This window comes from Brachyistius frenatus, unplaced genomic scaffold (genome assembly GCF_029030835.1).
Source record: "Brachyistius frenatus isolate BFR_SWC_R1_liver_20210118 unplaced genomic scaffold, ASM2903083v1 Contig_4, whole genome shotgun sequence".
NCBI lineage: Eukaryota > Metazoa > Chordata > Actinopteri > Embiotocidae > Brachyistius > Brachyistius frenatus.
In genome coordinates this window covers 2,619,159-2,640,130 of record NW_027210603.1, presented here as the reverse complement: position 1 = coordinate 2,640,130, position 20,972 = coordinate 2,619,159, and the positions used below count along the sequence as shown (strand labels likewise).

At 44.7% G+C, this 20,972-nt stretch overlaps 1 protein-coding gene across 1 annotated transcript in view; it reads right to left on the bottom strand.

Moving 5' to 3' along the window:
- The window catches only part of foxp4 (forkhead box P4), a 96,217-nt gene that overhangs the window by 6,747 nt on the left and 68,498 nt on the right, over positions 1 to 20,972 (bottom strand). Inside the window, 11 exon segments of the mRNA XM_069710242.1 lie at positions 909 to 975; positions 1,627 to 1,748; positions 5,519 to 5,620; positions 5,703 to 5,779; positions 6,187 to 6,412; positions 8,611 to 8,694; positions 10,073 to 10,160; positions 13,343 to 13,441; positions 14,911 to 15,009; positions 15,491 to 15,692; positions 18,790 to 18,925. Coding sequence (XP_069566343.1) covers positions 909 to 975; positions 1,627 to 1,748; positions 5,519 to 5,620; positions 5,703 to 5,779; positions 6,187 to 6,412; positions 8,611 to 8,694; positions 10,073 to 10,160; positions 13,343 to 13,441; positions 14,911 to 15,009; positions 15,491 to 15,692; positions 18,790 to 18,925 — 1,302 coding nt within the window.

Here is a 20,972-nt window from a genome sequence, read left to right as displayed (position 1 = left end):
CTAAACATACACAGAACTCGACCTAAAACATGATTCAATGAAATCCTACGGAGAGCTTTTCTTTATATACTGATAAGAGCTCCTTCACATGGAGCACATTTGTGTCCACTAGCGTGCAAGTGAACCTGCCAAACCACTAGGGGGCACTTAAATACAGTGCTTTCCCCATCCAGGGCTCTGCTTGTACATTTAAGGCCCAGACATAAGTGTGTGTGAGTGTGTTGAATACGAAAGTCTCAACAGGAATGTTAGTAGAGATTGAGTCTCAACTTGAACACATAAACATCAATATCTTGCAGAAAAGAAGCAACAAGAGAAGCTTCTGTCCCTTTTCTAAACGCTGACATCCAGATGTTTGATGAAACAGTCGGACACTGGCTGTGAGGCTCACCCCACCTCCCCTCTCACTCAGATGGAAAAAAAAAAAGACAAAAGGAATTCTCACTGGCTCAGAGGTAGATTTTCTGGGACAGGCGATAATTTTATGCAGTAACCTTAATTGACAACTACTTGACGCTATAAATCATCTCAGTCGCAAAATTGCACGTGTGTGGGTGGGAGTGTGGGGGGTGGGGGGTACGTCTGGACTGAAATGAAGCGACAGGTCTAGTGTGTGTGTGTGTGTGTGTGTGTGTGTGTGTGTGTGTGTGTGTGTGTGTGTGTGTTTTTGTGGTGGTGAGGGTGGCACCTGTGAGAAGGTGAGGTGGGAGGTGAGAGTGTGTGTTGATGTGGGAGGCGGAGGGGGAAGGTGGTGGGAGCCTCGTCAGGGAATCGGCTAATTATAAGAGGGAATTGATATTATTGTCCTTGATTATGACTGTCTGTGTGTGTGTGTGTGTGTGTGTGTGTGTGTGTGTGTGTGTGTGTGTGTGTGTGTGTGTGTGTGTGTGTGTGAGGAAAGGCCTTACCTGGTAGCTGGCGTTTAGGGATCCAAAGCCGAGGCCTGAAATCATGTTTTTCACCAGAGTGGGACTTCTACACACATGCAGACACACACACAGGAAGAGAGAGAGAGAGAGAGAGAGAGAGAGAGAGAGAGAGAGAGAGAGAGAGAGGGGGGGGGAGAATCACATATTGCGCACACATGTGAAAAGATATCACTTCACTCAAAGCCCCATGACAAATCTCACAAATGCGTTTGCTACAAATAGAACCATCCACAGACTGTAAACAGATGCTAAGAACACACATATGAACGTGTGTGATATCTGGTGTGCAGGTGCCGTGTGCGCAATTATCCCGCCGTTCTCTGGTGGTCGGGAAGAACATCTGTTTACACACGCTAACAAGGTTTTTTTTGCTGTCTTGCATCTCACACAGCTGCTTACTAATGGTGTCGACAAACAGGGAAAAACACACGCACACACACACACACACACGCACACACACGTACATTAGAAGGCAGCAGCTTTGTTTCACTTGATTCCTGAGTTGGCCTCGTGGTGATAATAGAGTCTGCATTTAAGCAATCATAGTGCCAGCAGCAATAAGCTCACACTCACATCAGCCTCGACTGAACACCAAGACAACCAATATGTCTGTGTGTGTGTGTGTGTGTGTGTGTGTGTGTGTGTGTGTGTGTGTGTGTGTGTGTGTGTGTGTGTGTGTGTGTCTGCCTGCATTTACCCGGTCATCTTTGGTGGTCTCCTCTTTTGGTATTCAACTTCATCCACAGTCCACACGGCCCCCTTCACGTTCTCAACACGAACAAAACACTTGTGCAGACTCAGGTTGTGGCGCACAGCATTCTGGGAAAAGGAAGAGCGAGAGGGAAAAGAAGGAGACCTTTAATATCACAGAGGATCAGTCAACCACGTCCCCAACATGATTTATTGTTCAAGCTTTAGTTTAATTTAATTTTTTTGAATTTGATTTAAATTTTTCACCCCCAGAATTTCCATGGCTGAATTTTGTTTATTTACATCAGCTTTAAGATGACTTTTCCTTCTTCCTTCCCTTGCAGGTCATAAAGGTTAAAAGGGATGAACAATCTCATTCGTAGTGGAAGTAATCAGCTGAAAACTGCCATCAAATCCAAGGACTGAATTAAATAATTGTAAAACTGTACTAGTAGGGTTAATCGTCCCTAATATCTGCTGCTAATTTTAGAAAATCCCGAACTTGGTTTATGTGAAAAACACGTCTCAAATTCTGAGATATTCCAGTGGGAACCGTTTCCTTCAAGGACAAATGACTATTTTTGTGCCCCAGCTGGAGGTGAGAACACTTATTGTGCGTTCAGTACAAACAATACTTTCCATCACCAGTAATGTGACCTGAGGATAGTGGGTCCTTTTTTTTTTTTTTTTTAAACCATAACTTTATTGTTTTACCCATCACTTCTCACTCTGCTGTAGCTCCCTGTACACAGCTAATGCAAAGCAGCAGTTCTCTAGTAGCTTTATTTTATCTCAGAATGTTTCTAATCAGTCATCATCAGCGCGCACACACACACACACACACACACACACACACACACACACACACACACACACACACACACACACACACACAACACACACACACACACACACATCCACAGGCACTCAGACAGCCAAGCAAGCAGGCACACCGCTATCTCCGGCTCAACCCCCCGGGGACAGGCCTCCCTTTTCATCTGCTATTTGTAGTTTGTTCATGCCCAATTTCATTACCAATTTTAATTCGTCTATAATTAAATCCTGCATATTCTCTCTGACACGCTGTTCTAAGCCGAGAGGGAGGGACAGGCCAGGCATGCATCACTCCTTTCCGTAATTACACACGCAGATACACACACACGCGCGCACACACACACACACACACACACACACACACACACACACACACACACACACACACACACACACACACACACACACACACACACACACACACACACACACACACACACACACACACACACACACACACACACGTGCATACAGACACACGCACACACGTAATTACACAAGCCATAATCAGCAGAGGAACCTTTTCTCCCCCGCATCCCCTCAACCCCCGAGCCGTGATGCTAAGTTTTGTAAATGAGTCTGACCCCAATCTCCGCCCGCCACCCTGACAGTGCAAACACACACACAGACACACGCGCCAGACGCCAGTGCTATTGCAGCGCTATTTGCATTCGTCTGCGTGATGAAAGCCTAATTCTCCCAGTTAAAACATTAGCAGTCATTTACAGTGGGTCACAGCACACGTGCCACTCATCTCCACTCCCTCAGGCTGGAAGGGGGGAGGTAGGGAGGGAGGGGCAACAACTGGAGGCAGAAATTTTTAGGAAGAAAAGCTTGGATTTTGTACACAACAGACGACATTTCTTTCAGGCTCACAAGTGCTATGGGAGGCGTTATTGTTATTGTCTAAATGTGTGACTGTGTTCCTGCTTGATGCATCCAGGGAGACGCTGGTTAAATATAATACTGAAGAGAAAAACAGGAAAGCAGGTAAAAGGATGAGAGAATAAATGTAGTGTCTGATAACTTGCAGGCAGATTAGTGGTAAATAGAAGTGGAAAAAGTATTCAGATGCTGAGCTTCAGTAAAAGTAGCAAACCAACACTGTGATAAAACTCCAAAAGTAAAAGTATTAACAGCAAAATGGACCAAAATTACCAAATGCAGAAGAACTCAGAATGCAGAAAATGGTCCACACAGGAGTTATACGGTTATATTAGATATCGTTATGTTGAATTATTATTATTATTATTATTATTACTGATGCTTTAATGACTAAGGAGCATTTTACTGCTGCAGTCGGTTGATGTAAAGCAAATTTATAAGCATTCACGATCATATGTATCGTAATTTAAAATCTTAATCTGCAAACAAACCTTGTATTTAAGACTCTAAAATAGACGTAGTGGAGCAAATAGAGCACAATATGTTCATCAAAATATTGAACTGTAGCAGAGTATAGGTTTAAAAAAAGCTTGAAATGGAAAAACGCACATTAAGAGGTGCCTCAGTTGTACCTTAGGTACCTCAAATTCAATTCAAAGTGAAGCATCTTAAAGAGTCTTGACTACATTTTTATTATTCTATTTTATTCAATTCTAATTTTTAGGATCAACTACCAAAAAAGTTAATCTTCTGAGGTGAAAAAATAAACTCCGACCCATCATGTAGCACCTTGAAATAACACTTAGCACTCATTTCTTCTCCTCCCTCTATCATCCCTTTCTCTCTCCCTCCCTCTCTCCATTGTCTCTTCTTCCTTCTCTGCCCCTCCGTTTCTCTGATCAATGACTTCCACTCCCTGACACCGCTGCTCTCCTCATGAAATATGACGGCTTATTAAAGGACATACATCTCCACGGCCCTATTTGACTCACTGAGCTGCTATATAAATACATGAGGCCAAGCCGGGCTATATTTAAAGGTCTGCTCAGCCAACGCACAGGAAGCAGACGCCAGGCATTAATAGTTAAAATTCATAAAAGTCAGATGAGGAGGTAAAGATATTCCTGGCTACCCTGTCTCTTTAACCCTCTCCCTCCATCATGCTCCCATCCCTCCTTCCTCGGTCACAGAGCTATTAGCAGAAGGCTGTGGTCGCCCCCCTTTCTCACTCATTCGCTCGTTCCCTCACTTCCCCTTTTTTACGAAACCCAAATTAGTGTGAGGTTTCTGTAGAAATGGGTCAGCACCTACAACAGCAGGATGAGGCCAGGTGTGTGTGTGCATGTGCGCGTGAAGATGAAGAAGGAGAAAGAGACGATTCAGTTCGCGATCATGAGTGCTGCGTATTCCATGTGCTGCTCGGTAATGAGGTTGTGTAACGGCTGGATGTGGCCTTACTGGGTTAAGTGGGGATGACACTCCATGTGTGCCGCGGTGGAGGTGTGAGAATTGTTTAGGCCAGAGAGACAGACATAAAGAGAACGTAAAGGAAAGAAAGAGAGAAAAATAGAAGTAGGAAAGTGTCTCATAAAGGACACAAAGAGCCAATAACTGTCAAATCAGTCACATCTTTAGGAGCGGAGCAAAGTCAGCTTTAAAATTTGTGTTGAAGTGCTACAGTACTTGTATCACTACAGTAGTGTTAAGTTAAGGCCTACAAAGAGACTAAATCTTCTGCAAAGTGACATAATTTTGGCCAATAATCCTCAGTGTTTTAAATAACCCAGTAAAACCTGCCTGCAAATGTCGTTTGTTTGTTTGTGGTCGAACGAGTCTGGCATCTGCTCGGGTCAGGAGCTTCATCATTGGGCACAGACAACAATTACTTTGCAATAATCACCTTTAAACCCATCAGAGTTGTGTACCGCATTTTAGTTTCATTTAAAATATTGTGCTCTCTCAGCATCCATCAAAACAGCAGTCCAAACTTTCATTTACTAAACATAACTCCAAACTACTTTGTTTATTTGTCTGGTCTACAGCTTCCATCAGTTAGTTCTTACTTTTAATAAATAAATTCTGGTACCAAAGCTACTGTATGCCTGTAAGGGTAAGGATTAAATTAAAGTTAAATCAAATTTATTGAGAGGGATGAAGTGTGTGATGTCATGTGCCTTTACCTTCCATGTGGCTGTGTTTCTCCTGAAATAGGCAAACTTTCGTGTAAACCAGTTGTAGATCTCGTTGAGAGTCAACTGTCTGTCTGGGGACTCCAGAATGGCCTGAGGACAGAGAGAAGTAGGACACAAGTTAGAGGATGACACAGTTGGAGAGACGGCGAGAAGGATCACCGGCGAGACTCACATGACGTATAAGAGAGGCGTAGGTAAAGGGAGGCCTGACATCAGCGTTCTTGTAGAACTCACAGTTCTGGGCGAGCTCTGAGGAAAAAAAAACAAACAAAAAAAAAACAGTCAAATGAGCTGAGATGAACTTTTGCAAAAGTAAGTAACACATTCTGCTTGGAGAAGTGGAACGGGAACTGAAACTACATCGATTTTGTTGTTGTTGTTGTTGTTGTTGCAGGGGAATAAATACATTTTTTTTTTTAAAAAGTATATCAAAATAGCAAAAATTAAGTAAAAAAAAACAAAACACACTTTCTGAAATCATTAATATGGACCAGAGGACGAGTAGCATATGTAACAATAATAACTGATACTGAAGAACCTAATAAACTAATTGATTCATGAAATACAATTTTATAAGTAGATAATACACAATGATAACGTAAGTGTGAAGGCACTCTAGGAGTCACAGGAAGGGCACGCTGTGTGTTACAGCCTACCTGAGGCGATGGGGGTGCAGTACTTGTCGGAGTTGCGCCTGCGTATGGGCCCGACGCCGTGCGAGTGGGAGTGGGAGTGTGTGTGCAGGCTGGAGGAGCTGATGACGGAGGGTCCCTGGCGCAGTGGGGTGATGGGGGTGGCAGCTGAGGTGGGGGGGTGAGGAAGACCCTCTGGGTAGGCATCGCTGTCCCGCTTTAACAGGGAGCCACTGGAAGCCAGGTTCAGCTGGAGGGAGGGAGACACACAGATGATATATTTCAGCTTTATATACCAGAAGGGAGACTTCATAGTTAAATGCGCTTGGAGATTTCATTTCATTTTCTTAAAATATCCTATCCATGGGTAACTTACTTGTTGAAAGACTATTAATTTACATCATAAAGACTGACGGGGAAGAAACTTTCAAGTACAAAAAGGTAAAATGACTTGAGGTGAACTTATCCACCAAATATTAAAAAGTACATTTCATTTACTGAGTGTGGAGAATTGATTTGTTCTGTGACATCAAATGGATTTTCTCTGTAACTACTGATGTCCTCATGTTTACTTTAAGGCTTCACCATCTGCTGAGTGCTGCAGCTGTTTACAAAGAGGGATCGTGTGGATAAGTTCAGGGTCAGGGTCAATACATCAGACAATGCCTTTTCAATCATTTACCTCCCAGAAAAGTTATTCATAACAACTATTAGTTGCACATTAGGACTGAGGTTTCAGCCCAGAAATGAACAGTCCGTGAGGTTCCCCTGCTCTGCCACAGAGCACTGACATGACGTAAACACACAGACCGACAGTCCTGCTTATTCCTGAACTGAAAACTGTTCCAACCATTAATTTGACATTATTTCAAATAATGCAGTAAAAGGCTCCTTTATTCAGGAAGCACAGCTAATGCTTACTCACATAAAAACTAAAGGCCACTCAGCGCTCCCTGTGAATATGTGGCCCTATCATTTGCTCAGAACCACACACACTCTCTCAACATGCACGTATATTTATACACACAGCACTGGCTGCAATTAACCCTGAGCTTACAAAAACAAAACCACACGACAGCATGTTTGTAAGAAGGGAACACACACACGCACTCTGCGGTGGCGAAGTCTTCATGGACCAATTCGGCCCAATTAGGCAGAGCCTTGCACATGCACGCACACACACATACATACATACACACACACACACACACACACACACACACACACACACACACACACACACACACACACGCGCAGAACCAGTACTCCCAGTCTCTCTGGGAGAGCCGTTGTAGGGCTGCTAGTTTAGGACTAATTAAAACCACTGAGTGTGTGTGTGTGTGTGTGTGTGTGTGTGTGTGTGTGTGTGTGTGTGTGTGTGTTTTTCGGGATGTATGTAAAATGTGTGAATCGCTTCCTCTCTACTCTGTACCATTTAATCTGACTGGAGGGGGGCGGGGCTGTTTAACAGGTACTTCATTAAAACTGCAACCCTGCCCCATCACCACGGCAACAGTCGAACACTGTTAATTGAGGCCAAGCTTTGTTTCCATTCCTGATGCTCCTCCTCTGCCCCTCCTCCTCCAATCCCTGACCCTGAGGCTCGTCTCCAGTGGTGACAGAACACGCCTCTTCCTGATTTCCCATTAGATGATAATGGCAGCTGATCCCCCTGCGATCAACACATCAAGACACACAAGTACGCACAAGTACACGTACACATGCGCGCGCGCACACACACACGCCGAGTAGCAATGTGCGTGCGCACGCGCACGCACATTGCTACTCGGCTGCACCCATTTATATCCTCAAATTAAGACACTCTACCTCTAATTGACAATTAATTTCAACATCTTCATATTTTAATAAGACTCCTCGTCAATCCGAATAATGAAATATTCATTAGATACCTAATAACAACCTCAGCCGCTAGTGTGGACAGACACACACACACACACACACACACACACCCCATGTCAAATTTCAACCCTATTTGTCAGCACAGTCTGAAAAGTAGCAAATTTCAAACGCTATATTGCTTACAAATATGAAATTCAAATCGGACACAGTTTGAATGTGAATGACTTTGTCTGTGGAACGAGGACATCAGGAGAGTGCAAGTTTTCAGTGCACTGCATCATGGGATGTTTAAGACAAAGAAAAAGGAAGTAAAGGTAACAAGAAAGAAAGAGAAGATTGTGTGTGGACAAGTAGAAGAGAGACAGAAAGTAGCTTTTATGATTTATAAGTTGCACATTATCCCTCATTGGTCAATAGGGGGCGTAGATATCAAGCTAGAGAGCAACAGAGGAATATGATGTCCAAAGAAGGGGAGAAGTAAAGAAAGTGGTGAATTGAGAGGAACTTGTGGATGAATGAGAGGTCAGAGAAGAGGTTTGGAGTCAGATATCAGGTAGTCTGGACTTGGTAGAGCCAGTGTGTACTCACAGGTTGGTTAAAAGGCTTTGGCTCCGAGGGGCGCATGTGCAGATGGGTCATCATCGCCTGGAGTCGCTCGCTCTCTTTCGCCAGCTGTGAAATGCAGAAAAGTGGAAATCGGCCATGAAACGCATGTAATCGCATCTCACAACCTCTTAGATTGATATAATGTGGTATTGACACAGAATTACAATAACACTTACACCTCAGGCACACAGATGAATATGATGAGAGTCGGCCGCCGCGGCACCCGGAGCGCTCTCACACACACTTACACTCGCCTGCAGACACACTCGTCCCCGTTTGACTTTGTTAACTGCTGTTTAATGGGCGCTGCTACACCCTCTGGAAACGTTCAATCCTCTGTGTGTTTGCGAGCACAAGCGTACACATGTGTAGCCTCAAGAAATAACGGATCCATACTAAGGCAGATAGCACCATTTACATACTCACACACCACAGAGATGTGTGTCAGTGTGCAGACAGGAGGAATCTAAACACAATGACTGTCCTGCCTCTGTGTGTGTGTGTGTGTGTGTGTGTGTGTGTGTGTGTGTGTGTGTGTGTGTGTGTGTGTGTGTGTGTGTGTGTGTGTGTGTGTGTGTGTGTGTGTGTGTGTGTGTGTGTGTGTGTGCGGGGGGGCAGAGCGGTGGGCTGCCTATGGACTGTTGAAGGATGAAGTGACATGTCAAGGAGGGAGAGACGGCTGTCCTGATGTGATGTGACACCAGCTGCCTCTCTGTCACTTTGTGTTCCCTGGTGGTGGCTTCAGGGGCTCAGCTAAACGCTGTTTACCACCGCTGCCAAACACAAAAGCTAACCCTAATTCTGGACAGCCCTCACACACACACACACACACACACACACACACACACACACACACACACACACACACACACACACACACACACACACACACACACACACACACACACACACACACACACACACACACACACACACAGCCATGTCAACTCTGTATCGAGGAAACTGAATGTCAAAATGCGTGTGAGGAGGAGACGGCCTTTGTGTTTCCACTTTGTTTGGAACTTTCTTACATACTGTCATCTTTGAGAACAGTGTTTCACTTCTTACTCGGTGGTATTTAGCTTTTGCCAGAGCATTCAGATATTTCTAGAGCGTTGCGTGTAAGAGCCACTTTGAGAACAAGAAACTCCTCGCAGTCTGGTCCTCCGCTCTCTAGCTTGTGTCTCTCTCTTTTTCTCTTCTCGCCCTCCCTCCCCTCTCAGCTCCGCTCGCTCTTGCTGGTGACCAGAGAAGCTTTATAATTGGAGCAGCGATGGCAGCTTCCCTGCTGACTGCTCCTTTTAAATTACAAGCTCCACTGCTCTCCATAAACTCTGCCCTGCCACAGACAAGTTACTGCCATTGACAGGCTGAAACAGTCTTCATGACTTTGTTTGTGAGCAAATGAAAATTAAGTGCGTGTTTCTGTCTGCGTGAGACCCACCTGTATCTCCAGTTGCTGAACCACCTGCATCTGGACTCGGCACTGAGCAGTGCTGCGGTCATCGAGGGCGTGCTCGTTGTTCAAGTGCCTGGAGGAGATGGGAAATGGGAGAAGGATCAGCATTCATTCATTTCTGGGAAATAAAGTTGATATCTACAAATAAAAAGCATCGGGATCAAAGCGCTGATGGTCCCAAATCAACAGAGATTTTTTAAATCAACAGGATTATTGTTAAATCAAATCACCGGTCCTGCATAATGAAGTAACAAAACACAGCTCTTTCTGTTTTATTCACACTGAGTTATGAGCTGCTTCAGTGCTATAAAAATAAATGGTAATCTTGGAAGTTTATTTTGTCTGGTGAAGGACGCAGCAGCTGTGTTTTGTGTGTGTGTGTATACTTCATTGGTGCTCAGTGAGCCATGATCCAAGACAACCACCTGGATATGAGCTCATGTGTTATCGCACAAAGTCTTATCTTAAGACTTTCTGCTAGCTAAACTCCACTTCACTTATTAACACTGGTGCACATGTGTGTGTGTGTGTGTGTGTGTGTGTGTGTGTGTGTGTGTGTGTGTGTGTGTGTGTGTGTGTGTGTGTGTGTGTGTGTGTGTGTGTGTGTGTGTGTGTGTGTGTGTGTGTGTGTGTGTGTGTGTGTGTGTGTGGGAATGGTGGCGCTGTTTGTTTCCTCAAATATGGGAGGACCTGGGACCTTCTGATCTTTCCCAGTGCACCCCTCCCTGTCTCCCTTCCACCATCCCCCTTTTTTCTCTCTCCTCTGTCATCACCAAGGTTATTCACAGGTTGCTGCTGCCGGCCCAGTGTGTGTGTGTGTGTGTGTGTGTGTACCAGTGCGCGTGCTCATGTGCGGTGTGAAGTGTTGTTGTCATGTGTGCCAATTTATCAACATTGTATCCTGTTGTGTCGACCTAAAATCTTCATTAGCCGCTTCTCTGACTTGTTTACAGTGAAAATGTCTTTGTGTGAATAAGGAAAAGTGTGACTGCATTATGTGTCTTTAAGGAAGTAGAAAGTTAGGCAATATCAGGCGCAGACTAGAAATGAAACAAAAACAATGATGTCATGACATAGCTAATCTCGGCAGATAGATGGCTCAACACAAGTGCACGATAATAATAACAAAAACATGATCTCACCCCTCTCTCGCCCTCTCTCACTCACTCTCTCCCCTTCTTCGTCACTTACACTTGTGTCCACTCTCCCCTTCCCACTTGTCTTCCCCCGCAGCTCCCCAAATGCCTATGATTCATACTCATTCCAACCAAATCTGCCCCCCAAAAGCCCCTCCCCTCCCCTCTCTCCTTCTCTATAGCTGGGCCATAAACAGTAGCAGCGTTTTTTTTTTTTTTCTTTCTTTCTTTCTTTCTTTCGATGTGTCCCGACAATGAGGCTCTGTTTACTCCTCTGAGTGCTGGCAGACAAGGCTTTAACCCACATTACACCCAGCTCCACCGACCACAGCCAGACTATTATACCAGAGGAACGGGGAGGAAGAGGGAGGGGAGGTGGGCAGAGACAAGAGAGGAGAAGAAAGACCTGAAATAGTGGAGTGTCTCCCTCCTCTGTTCTCCTGCTCTCCCCCTCTCTCTCCTGGGGCGATGACTAAGGCTCGCTGGAAGGGAAGCGCACTGTCGGACTGACGGCATTATCTGTCGCTGCCTCTGCTTTTTTTTTTTTTTCCATATCCCTCTCTCCCACCCCCCAACACTGTCACACACACACACACACACACACACACACACACACACACACACACACACACACACACACACTCTTTCACTCTCTCGCTCGCTCTACTTCCATCTGCCCCGGGGCTACGTGAAATGAGACACCAAACAACAGCTTTCCTCTCCAAACTTTCCCAGCCTGCCTGCGAGCTTTGATCTGACTGTCCGATGCCATCACAATCATCACGCACACTTCTGTGATTATACGTGTGTGTGTGAATATGTATTTCATCACCCCGCCTTATTAATATCGCCGCTCTTCAAATAGCTAAGAGTTGCACATCGATAATGAGTGCGAGTTTGTTTAGGGCTTCATTAGAGGCTTGTGAAGCCTTCGTTAGCAGCCGTAACGCCCGTAGGGAAGTCCGCCGTGCTGAGTGTGACAGAGGAGGAGGAGGAGGCAGAAGAATGTGAAGGCCAGATACTACATCAGCGTCGCACTACGACTCCAAACTGGCAAGTAACAGTGTGCAGAGGGAGGAGTGGAAGAAAGCAGGGTGGGAGTAAGCGAGAGAGAAGTTGCTGGAACAAAAAATGTGCAACAAAAAAAAAGAAAACACCAACCAAATGTTGAAAGGCCTCGGTGACACCATCGACTCCAACATATTTAGACCAACTATGCCTGCCTGAGTTAAAGCAACAAATTACAGGTGCACAAGCACAGCCAACGAAATGCCTAACAGTTCAGGAGTGATGGAGGAAGTGTTGTAAAAGAAGCTCAAAGAATCCTTTCGCAAAACAAAGAATTTACACACATGAAAAGTAAATCTGTGTACCGGTGTGTTTGCCTGTGCATATATGTGCCTCGGAGCAAATGTGATGTAACACATTGCAACAGATGAATTAGTTAAGAAGTGCAGAACTCCAGTGATGTACGTGACTGACATGTACATTACTGGCAGAGCTTCACTTCGCTTTGCTTTGTCTTTTGTTCGTACAGGTTCTCTAAGATCAACCTTGTTACCTTATTCCTGCAAAGTTACCACAGTCTGGTGATGTTGAGCCTTTTAAGTAAGAGGCATTGTGTTTGTTACCAAATGGTGATAAAGTTTTAATGTGGTCTTAAACCTGGAATTGTTGTGATTGATGGGGTTGCAAAATAACATTCCTAATTTAAAACTAAGCATGTTGCAAATAATCAATAAAAGACTGAAGACATTTTTAATTATCTTCATCTGTTTCGAAACAGAGAATCTGAACAAGTCTAGAAATATTGTTCCGATGACTTCTCCAATGGAACTATAAACACATCCCTTCGGCACGCGCTTTAAGAGGCGTGAAAGGGTGTGTAAATGGAAAATGAACACTTTAACACAAGTCAAAACAGAAACTTTGCCACTCTGTCTTTTCGTAACTGCAGTAAAATAATGTTTATCATGGAGGCACATGATTCCATTAGCTCAAGCACTATCATGCACAAATACATGAGTTTCATTGTGTTGTGATCTGTGTATCTGGGATGTCCTGCTCTACTCATGGCGGATACGTTGTGTTTTATATGTTTGGGTGGCTGTTGACTTACTTTATGAACTGTCCCATGTCCTCACACAGTGCTTCACAGCCGGGCCACTTACACTCTCCGTGGCCGTAGAGGGGATGAGAGCCGGCGTGCTCCTCGTGACTGTGGACAGAAATACACACACACACACACACACACACACACACACACACACACACACACACACACACACACACACACACACACACACACAAAAGAGATGTTATATTTTTCATTCACAGCAAATAAAAATCGGGGACGTTCTTCGAGGAAGAAGCAAAGCGTTAATATGACACACTTTCACGCACACATACAGAAAACGGAGTGCAGCAGCAGCAGCAGCGTTAATATCGCCATCTGAGTCTGGTTTGCAGTCATTAGTTTGTACAGTCAATGAAGCCAAGTGCAGAGAGAGGAGGATGGAGCAGAGTGGGGTCAGTTACAGAAGCCAGGCAAACGAGGGAATCGCTCCAGCAACCTCAGAGTCCCATTCTGAAGTCCATGACCTGTCTTTCTGTCCTTGGCGTGTGTTTTGCATGTGTGTTAGTGTTGGTGTGTGTTCTAATGTTTCAGGAGCTGACACGAAGCCGGCACAGGACCAACCAGCCATGACTGATTGGCGGCGGTTGCCGTCATGTGCTGGTTGTTCTTTTGTGGTGAGCTTATGTGTGCGTTTTATTTTCTTCGTGTGTGTATCTGTTCGTATTTTATGAGCGCGTGTGTGTTTGTATGTGTGTGTGACGATGAAAGACTCGGCCAGGTTTGGTTTGGACCCAGGGTAAAATAACTGTATCGGCGCATGTGTGTGTGGCAGGTCCAGTAGCAGATGTGGTTCAGACCTGGACCTCTGCCGGCGACTGCTGTCTCCACATATATTTACATGACTGTGTGTGCGTGTATTTGTACATGTGTATATGTGCGCGTGTGTGAGTGTGTGTGTGTACTGGAATGGGGATTCTCCCAAATCAACATCAGAAGGTTGTCTAACAGAAACCATTTGTCTTGCAGATGGAAACATGTCTCTCTCTCTCTCTCTCTCTCTCTCTCGTTTCGCCTCTTCCTGATCATGTGTGCCGGCTGAGGTTGGAGTCGATGTCGTGTGTGTGTGTGTGTGCGCGCGTGTTATGTGCTGCTCTGTGGTTGAGTCAACTCAGAAGCAGCTCAGACAGCAGACATGACAAACTGTTGGCAACCACATTCTCCTCCACATCGGCCGTGCATTAGCTTAGCAGGCTAACGCTACCCCCTTTTTTGTGATCTTCCAGGTCAACTCTGTTGGAATACCAGCAGCACGCTGTAGTTGTAGTATGACAGAGTGTGACGTATCCGATCAACTAATAGAACCTCTTTCAGCTAGCACTTGTCCACCCACCCTGTCTCAGAGGTCAGAGGTCAGGGTCAACAACACCCCTGGTGCAAGCAGTAAATCAGTGCTAAAAGACCTCTGTCTCAGTCGTGTGTTTTTCTGTGTGTGTGTGTGTGTGTGTGTGTGTGTGTGTGTGTGTGTGTGTGTGTGTGTGTGTGTGTGTGTGTGTGTGTGTGTGTGTGTGTGTGTGTGTGTGTGTGTGTGTGTGTGTGTATACGCTACTCACTGGCTGCTGGGGGGTTGGCTGCCTTTGGAGTAAAGGGGGGCATGGTCATCTCCGCTGTCTGCCTTGGTGAAGGAAGATATCCACTCAAACAGTCTGGCTCTTAAAGATGAAAACAAGCCCATGAGCAGCCGACACAGCCATTGGACAACACAGCCCTGACATAGTGTGTGTGAAGTACAAATACACCTGGCACATGCACGCCCGATAACACCCACATTATACTGCAGAATTTAACTCTAAAGCACGTTCAGATATCCATCATGTCCCTCTGCTTCTCCTCCCCTGAGTCCACCATCTTCTTCCCACCTCTCCTCTTTGCTGTACCGCCACGTGGTTGACAGCACACTGTCACTGAACCCAGCACACCTCCCATCAAATGAGCTGGGAAACGTTTACACTCTAGTGATGTGCTGCTTTTTGTAACTGTGTTTGTGTGTGTAGGTAAAAGGTAAAATCCCATAAGCAATGTGGTGAGAGTGTTTAAATTAGAGAGACTGGAAGTGACACAGAGGACAGACGCACACACATCACAATGTGCTTATTCAAGGAAATATGACCTTTTTTGTTTCCATCACCGTACCTGTCTCTCTTTGGGGTGTGGCTCTGTCCGTTGGGCAGGCTGTGCAGAGGAATGTGAGCACTGACAGCTTTGGGGAAGGCTGAGGTAGAGTTGGAGCTGTTGGTGCTCAAGTCCAGGCCCTCGGCCTGTTTCAGGGCCTCCTCACTGCTCTGCACCCCCGACACCTCCTTCCACAGTTGTTGGAGGTCTGACGGACACATTGCTGTAGGGAAGGGAGGCAGAGTTAACTTAGCAACCAGTCTCATGTATCCCACTGATTAATGCTGATAGAAGTTAAAGCTATAAGATTAAATATGCTCAAATCTACATCAGATAATATCACCCGCATGCAGACGCAAACAGACACACTTTAAATTAACTGATGTCACAGATAGCGGCAAATAATTATTTTAATTCACAGAAAACACCCATGCTTCTACCTAACAGAAGAAAACAGGGCAAAAAAAACAAACTACAACATACCAGAGATTAATTTCTGCATGCATATGTTGTCTTTTCAGATTATAACTATTTCTCATCAATTCTTGAACTTTGTTGGCAATGGCTACCGTCCACACAGCACCGCTGCTCTGTCACTGCCCCTATTTGTGTTAACAGGGTGGCTGCACACTTTGAGCTCTTTCTAGTCACAGCTTTGTTATTTCTGCTCCAATTTCACAGCAAGAGAGACGCCTAAAAATGCCAGAGCCGACTCCAATGGATCTTAACGCGCACGCAAACGCAAACACACACACACACACACACACACACACACACACACACACACACACACACACACACACACACACACACACACTTACGCACACACATCTGCACATACATAGACCTCGCAGCAATCCAAATATTATGTCTGCTTTGTCTGCATTCTTCTGCCGTCCCGCCAAAACAAAAGTTCTCACTGGAGGAATGAGGTGGTGTGTGCAATTATTTTTACGTATGTGTGCGCATGCATGTATTAACCAAGAACCCCGACCAATCTGTAGACACGCTCACACAGGGAAAGTGTAAAAGTGTAGATTGTTATATAAAGTCCATTCAGTTAAAAATAAGACAAAAATAGCTTAAAGGCAAAAAAAACTTAAGGTGTGAGCACGAGAGATTTGTAAACACAAAATCAGGACTTTGTGTACATTCAGGTGAAAACTGTTCTCACAGTTTCTTCTAGCTAATGTTGACAAAGTATTTGAGGAGATGAGAGAGCTCCTTCTGACAGCGTTCGGCTCATAGATTTCAAATGTGAACCTCCATATCTGTTTTAGGGTCATTTTTTTTTTTAACTTTACATTGATGTCTGTAAATAAACAAGACATGCTGGGAAATAGCCAGAAGTTATATGGAAGGCAGCTTAACAGATGGAAGTCCATCCAGTTACACCCCCGTATGAAAGTTACAGCACAGAAACTGCTGAAAGCACATTTGTACACACTCTTAGTCTTTGTTTTGTGCTTGAAATAATAAGTTTGATTGTCTTTGAAATGAGTTTCGTGCTCTTTCTGTTTTGGTTTGTTTTGTTTTTGCCATTCATTTATGAGGTTTCTCATGGGGCAGTTCTTCCTCTTACTGCAGCCATAGAAACAAACGAAAAACATAGCAGGACAATCCCACCCCCACCATCACCTACACACCGAACACAACAGCCCGTTGAGGCGGGGCCACTAAGTGTGTGCGTTTCTGTGTGTAGGTATGAGTGTTTATGCATGGGTGTTTGTGTGTTTGTGTGGCATGGCTGGTCAGAGGAATGCTCCAGCTCACGCCTGGCTGAGCCGTCACAATGGACCAGCTCTTTCACACTGCAGGGAAATTCCAGTCTGATATGAGGGAGAGAGAAAGCAAGAAAGCAAGAAAGCAAGAAAGGAAGAAAGAAAGAAAGAAAGAAAGAAAGAAAGAAAGAAAGAAAGAAAGAAAGAAAGAAAGAAAGAAAGAAAGAAAGAAAGAAAGAAAGAAAGAAAGAAAGAAAGAAAGAAAGAAAGAAAGAAAGAAAGAGGAGATCTCAAAGCCAAATGTTTTTAACTGTCTGAAAAATTACACTCTTCTAGCAAAACTGTAGCCTCTGTCTTTGGATTCATTTTGTATCCAGTTGGTTTTTTTCACCCTCTCTGTAAACTGGTAAATCCACTTGTTCTCTGGTGGAACTACCACACCCACACACACACACACACACACACACACACACACACACACACACACACACACACACACACACACACACACACACACACACACACACACACACACACACACACACACACACACACACACACACACACACACACACACACACACACACACACAACATTTTAAGGTCTCTGTGCAGTTTTGGAGGGCTCTAATGAACCCTTTTGAATAAACTCTTTAAAAAATTACATTAATCTTATTGAGTTTGTTTTTGCTACGTATGACTGTGTGGTTGTGTGTGTGTGTGACTGCATGTGACTGCATAAAAGAGAAAAAAAAGTGAGATCAGAGATCAGGCCGAGGGAAGGAAACCGGTCTGTTTGGTCAACTCAGTCAGCGCTTTAGCAATGTTACGGCCACTTTACAACTCTTAAAGCATTCTCTGAGTGAGCTGGTATGTATGTGTGTGTTAACCATTACTGTGAGAGCACAGACAAAAGTGGATCTAGACGCACATATGCACACACACACACACACACACACACACACACACACACACACACACACACACACACACACACACACACACACACACACACACACACACACACACACACACACACACACACACACACACAAGCATACATGTTCGGTAAGGGCGGGCCAGCCAACAGCCAGCATTTATCACTCTAAAACTCTGCTGTAAAAATGAAGGCATTGTGGGAGAAGTCACACAGAGAAACAGAGACTAAATCCAGTGGGCACAGCAATAGAAAAGCGATGATGTTCTTGTGTCTGGCAAATGTCAAGTACACACACATGCATGCACATATTCGCCAAGCACATGCACATGCATCTCTAGGCAGGGGGGCTTAGTGGCATATTTTACCTATTATCCAAATGAGTACTTTCCACAAACCCACCAATCACGTTCTCTTTTATCTTTTATAGGCTGATTAACTTAACAGGCTTCACAGGCAGCGCTGGATATATGCCTCTGTGTGTGTGTGTGTGTGTGTGTGTGTGTGTGTGTGTGTGTGTGTGTGTGTGTGTGTGTGTGCGTGCGTGCGTGCGTGCGTGCGTGTGTGTGTGTGTAAGCAGTTATGCTCATGTGTGCATGTATGTTTGTCAGGATGTGTCACAGAGTGCTGTCCGGTTGGAGTTCTGGTTGTGAATGCACGTACCTTGCTGCAGAGACTGCATGGCGGCGGTGGGCTGCAGTGGAACCAGGCCTTGTCTCTGGAGGTTGAGGATGTGCTGCTGCTGAAGCTGCTGCATCTGGATCAGCTGCTGCTGGAAGGCCAGCTGCTTGCTGCCTAACTGTTGTCAGTAAGAAGAAGAAGAGAAAGAAGGTAGAGAAGTTAGAAAGTTAGGTAATATGTTATGCTTTCATTTCAATTTGTATATACAGATATTCATTTTGGCACAAAAGTGTCAAATCATACTCTATACTGAACCAGTACAGGCCTGCAGAAATCTGCTTGCGCCTACAATTTTGTTCCTAACATTGTCTTAATTTCTGAACCTCTTAAGAAAATCCAATTTTGTAAAGTTATCCCTTTTTTCAATAGTAGTTTTGAACTGAAAAGTTAATTTGTCACGGATTTATTAAATATTTCACATCTGAAAAGAGCCCTTCCTGCTACTGTGATTTCAACTGGTCCATCTTTCATTTTCAACATATCCAATTATAAACTCCCTATATAAAATGAATTGAAGGATGATAAAGTAATCTGTCTGTTGATGAAAAACAAAATAAGAAACTGTGAGGTTTAAAATGAGTTCCCTAATTATGGGGGAAGAGGAGCCTGATGCCAAGCTGTGAGGACTCAGAGGATACAGAGAAGGGGCGAAGGGACTGAGGGAGGTTAAAGGGGAGCGTAGGAGACTACATGGTGTGTGGCGATAATGTCGGTGTGTGTTACGATGATAAATGTCCCCTTTCCTGCTCTCCCCGTCTGGGGCAGACCTGGCCAGTGCTGCGCTATTTTAAGTCCCCCCCCCCTAGATAACTAGGGAAAAATAAATAAATACAACTGCTCATTGTGTGAGTGAGTGAGTGAGTGAGTGTGTGCGTGCGTGTGTGTGCGTGCGTGCGTGTGCGTGTGCATGACAGAGAGCGGCAGCCTGGAACCCTTTGAACAGAGAAGAACTCACAGGAAGGGCAAATAGGTCATTTCCTTTCAGACTTGGTGCCTGGGGAGAAGAAGTGTGGTGGCAGTGGGGCTGTGTGTGTGTGTGTGTGTGGGGGGGGGGGGTGTAAAAGAGCAAACAACACTATTCTTTACTGGGTAAAAAAAGGAGGGAAACTAACTTTTTCCTTGTAATGATTCAATAAAATTGTCAAATGTTACTTGTTGAAAATCTTGGGCCTTTTTCTTCAATGCAAATTCAAGCACATAGTGTCACACCACACATAATTATTGCTCTCATGTGTTTAAATGGATCAATTAACAGTAGTTAGTATGCAAATATGGACATTTTAAGGAACCGGGTCTAAATCGACAATGGACAAAAAGTGGAGAAGAATCCAAGGCCACAGAAAAATCCTCATGTTCATGGTGCCCAGACTTTTAAAATGCACGTTCAGTCAATACAAACACAAATAGTTCAGGTACAGAAGAACACAGCAGTCGCACTTTAGGTGATCTAATCACAGAGAACTGCAGCTATAGTCCATGAAACAAATCTAGTCCTGTCTCATTCCACAATTGTATTCTGCAAGACATGTTTACAGTATAGCTGGGAAAAATCCTTCTCCTCGGCTTTGTCACACGCAAGACTCAAAATCTGTGTCCTCCTTCCATAGTTTGGTTCTTTGAAGTAAATTGCCAAATTCTCATTAGTTGCAATAAAAGGTTTATCAGGATCAGTGTCCTGACTGAACTGTCTCCTCCCGCTCAGTCTGTGTTTCCAGCCCTGCTTGCCCCTCCTCAGCCCTTTTCTACTTGTCTGTCCATTTTATTTCTTCCACTCCCTCCTCTGTCTCTGGTACCCTCCTGAGATATGGCTATGGTTCTTTAAAACACACAGTGTGTGTGTGTGTGTGTGTGTGTGTGTGTGTGTGTGTGTGTGTGTGTGTGTGTGTGTGTGTGTGTGTGTGTGTGTGTGTGTGTGTGTGTGTGTGTGTGTGTGTGTGTGTCTGTGTTCTGTTTACATTAGCTGTGGCTGAGTGGCCAAAGCTAGCGCAGTAACAGGCTGTCAATGTGATTTATGAGCACATCACACACTGTCTGAGCCTGCCAGTCACACGGATGCACACACACACACACACACACACACACACACACACACACACACACACACACACACACACACACACACACACACACACACACACACACACACACACACACACACACACACA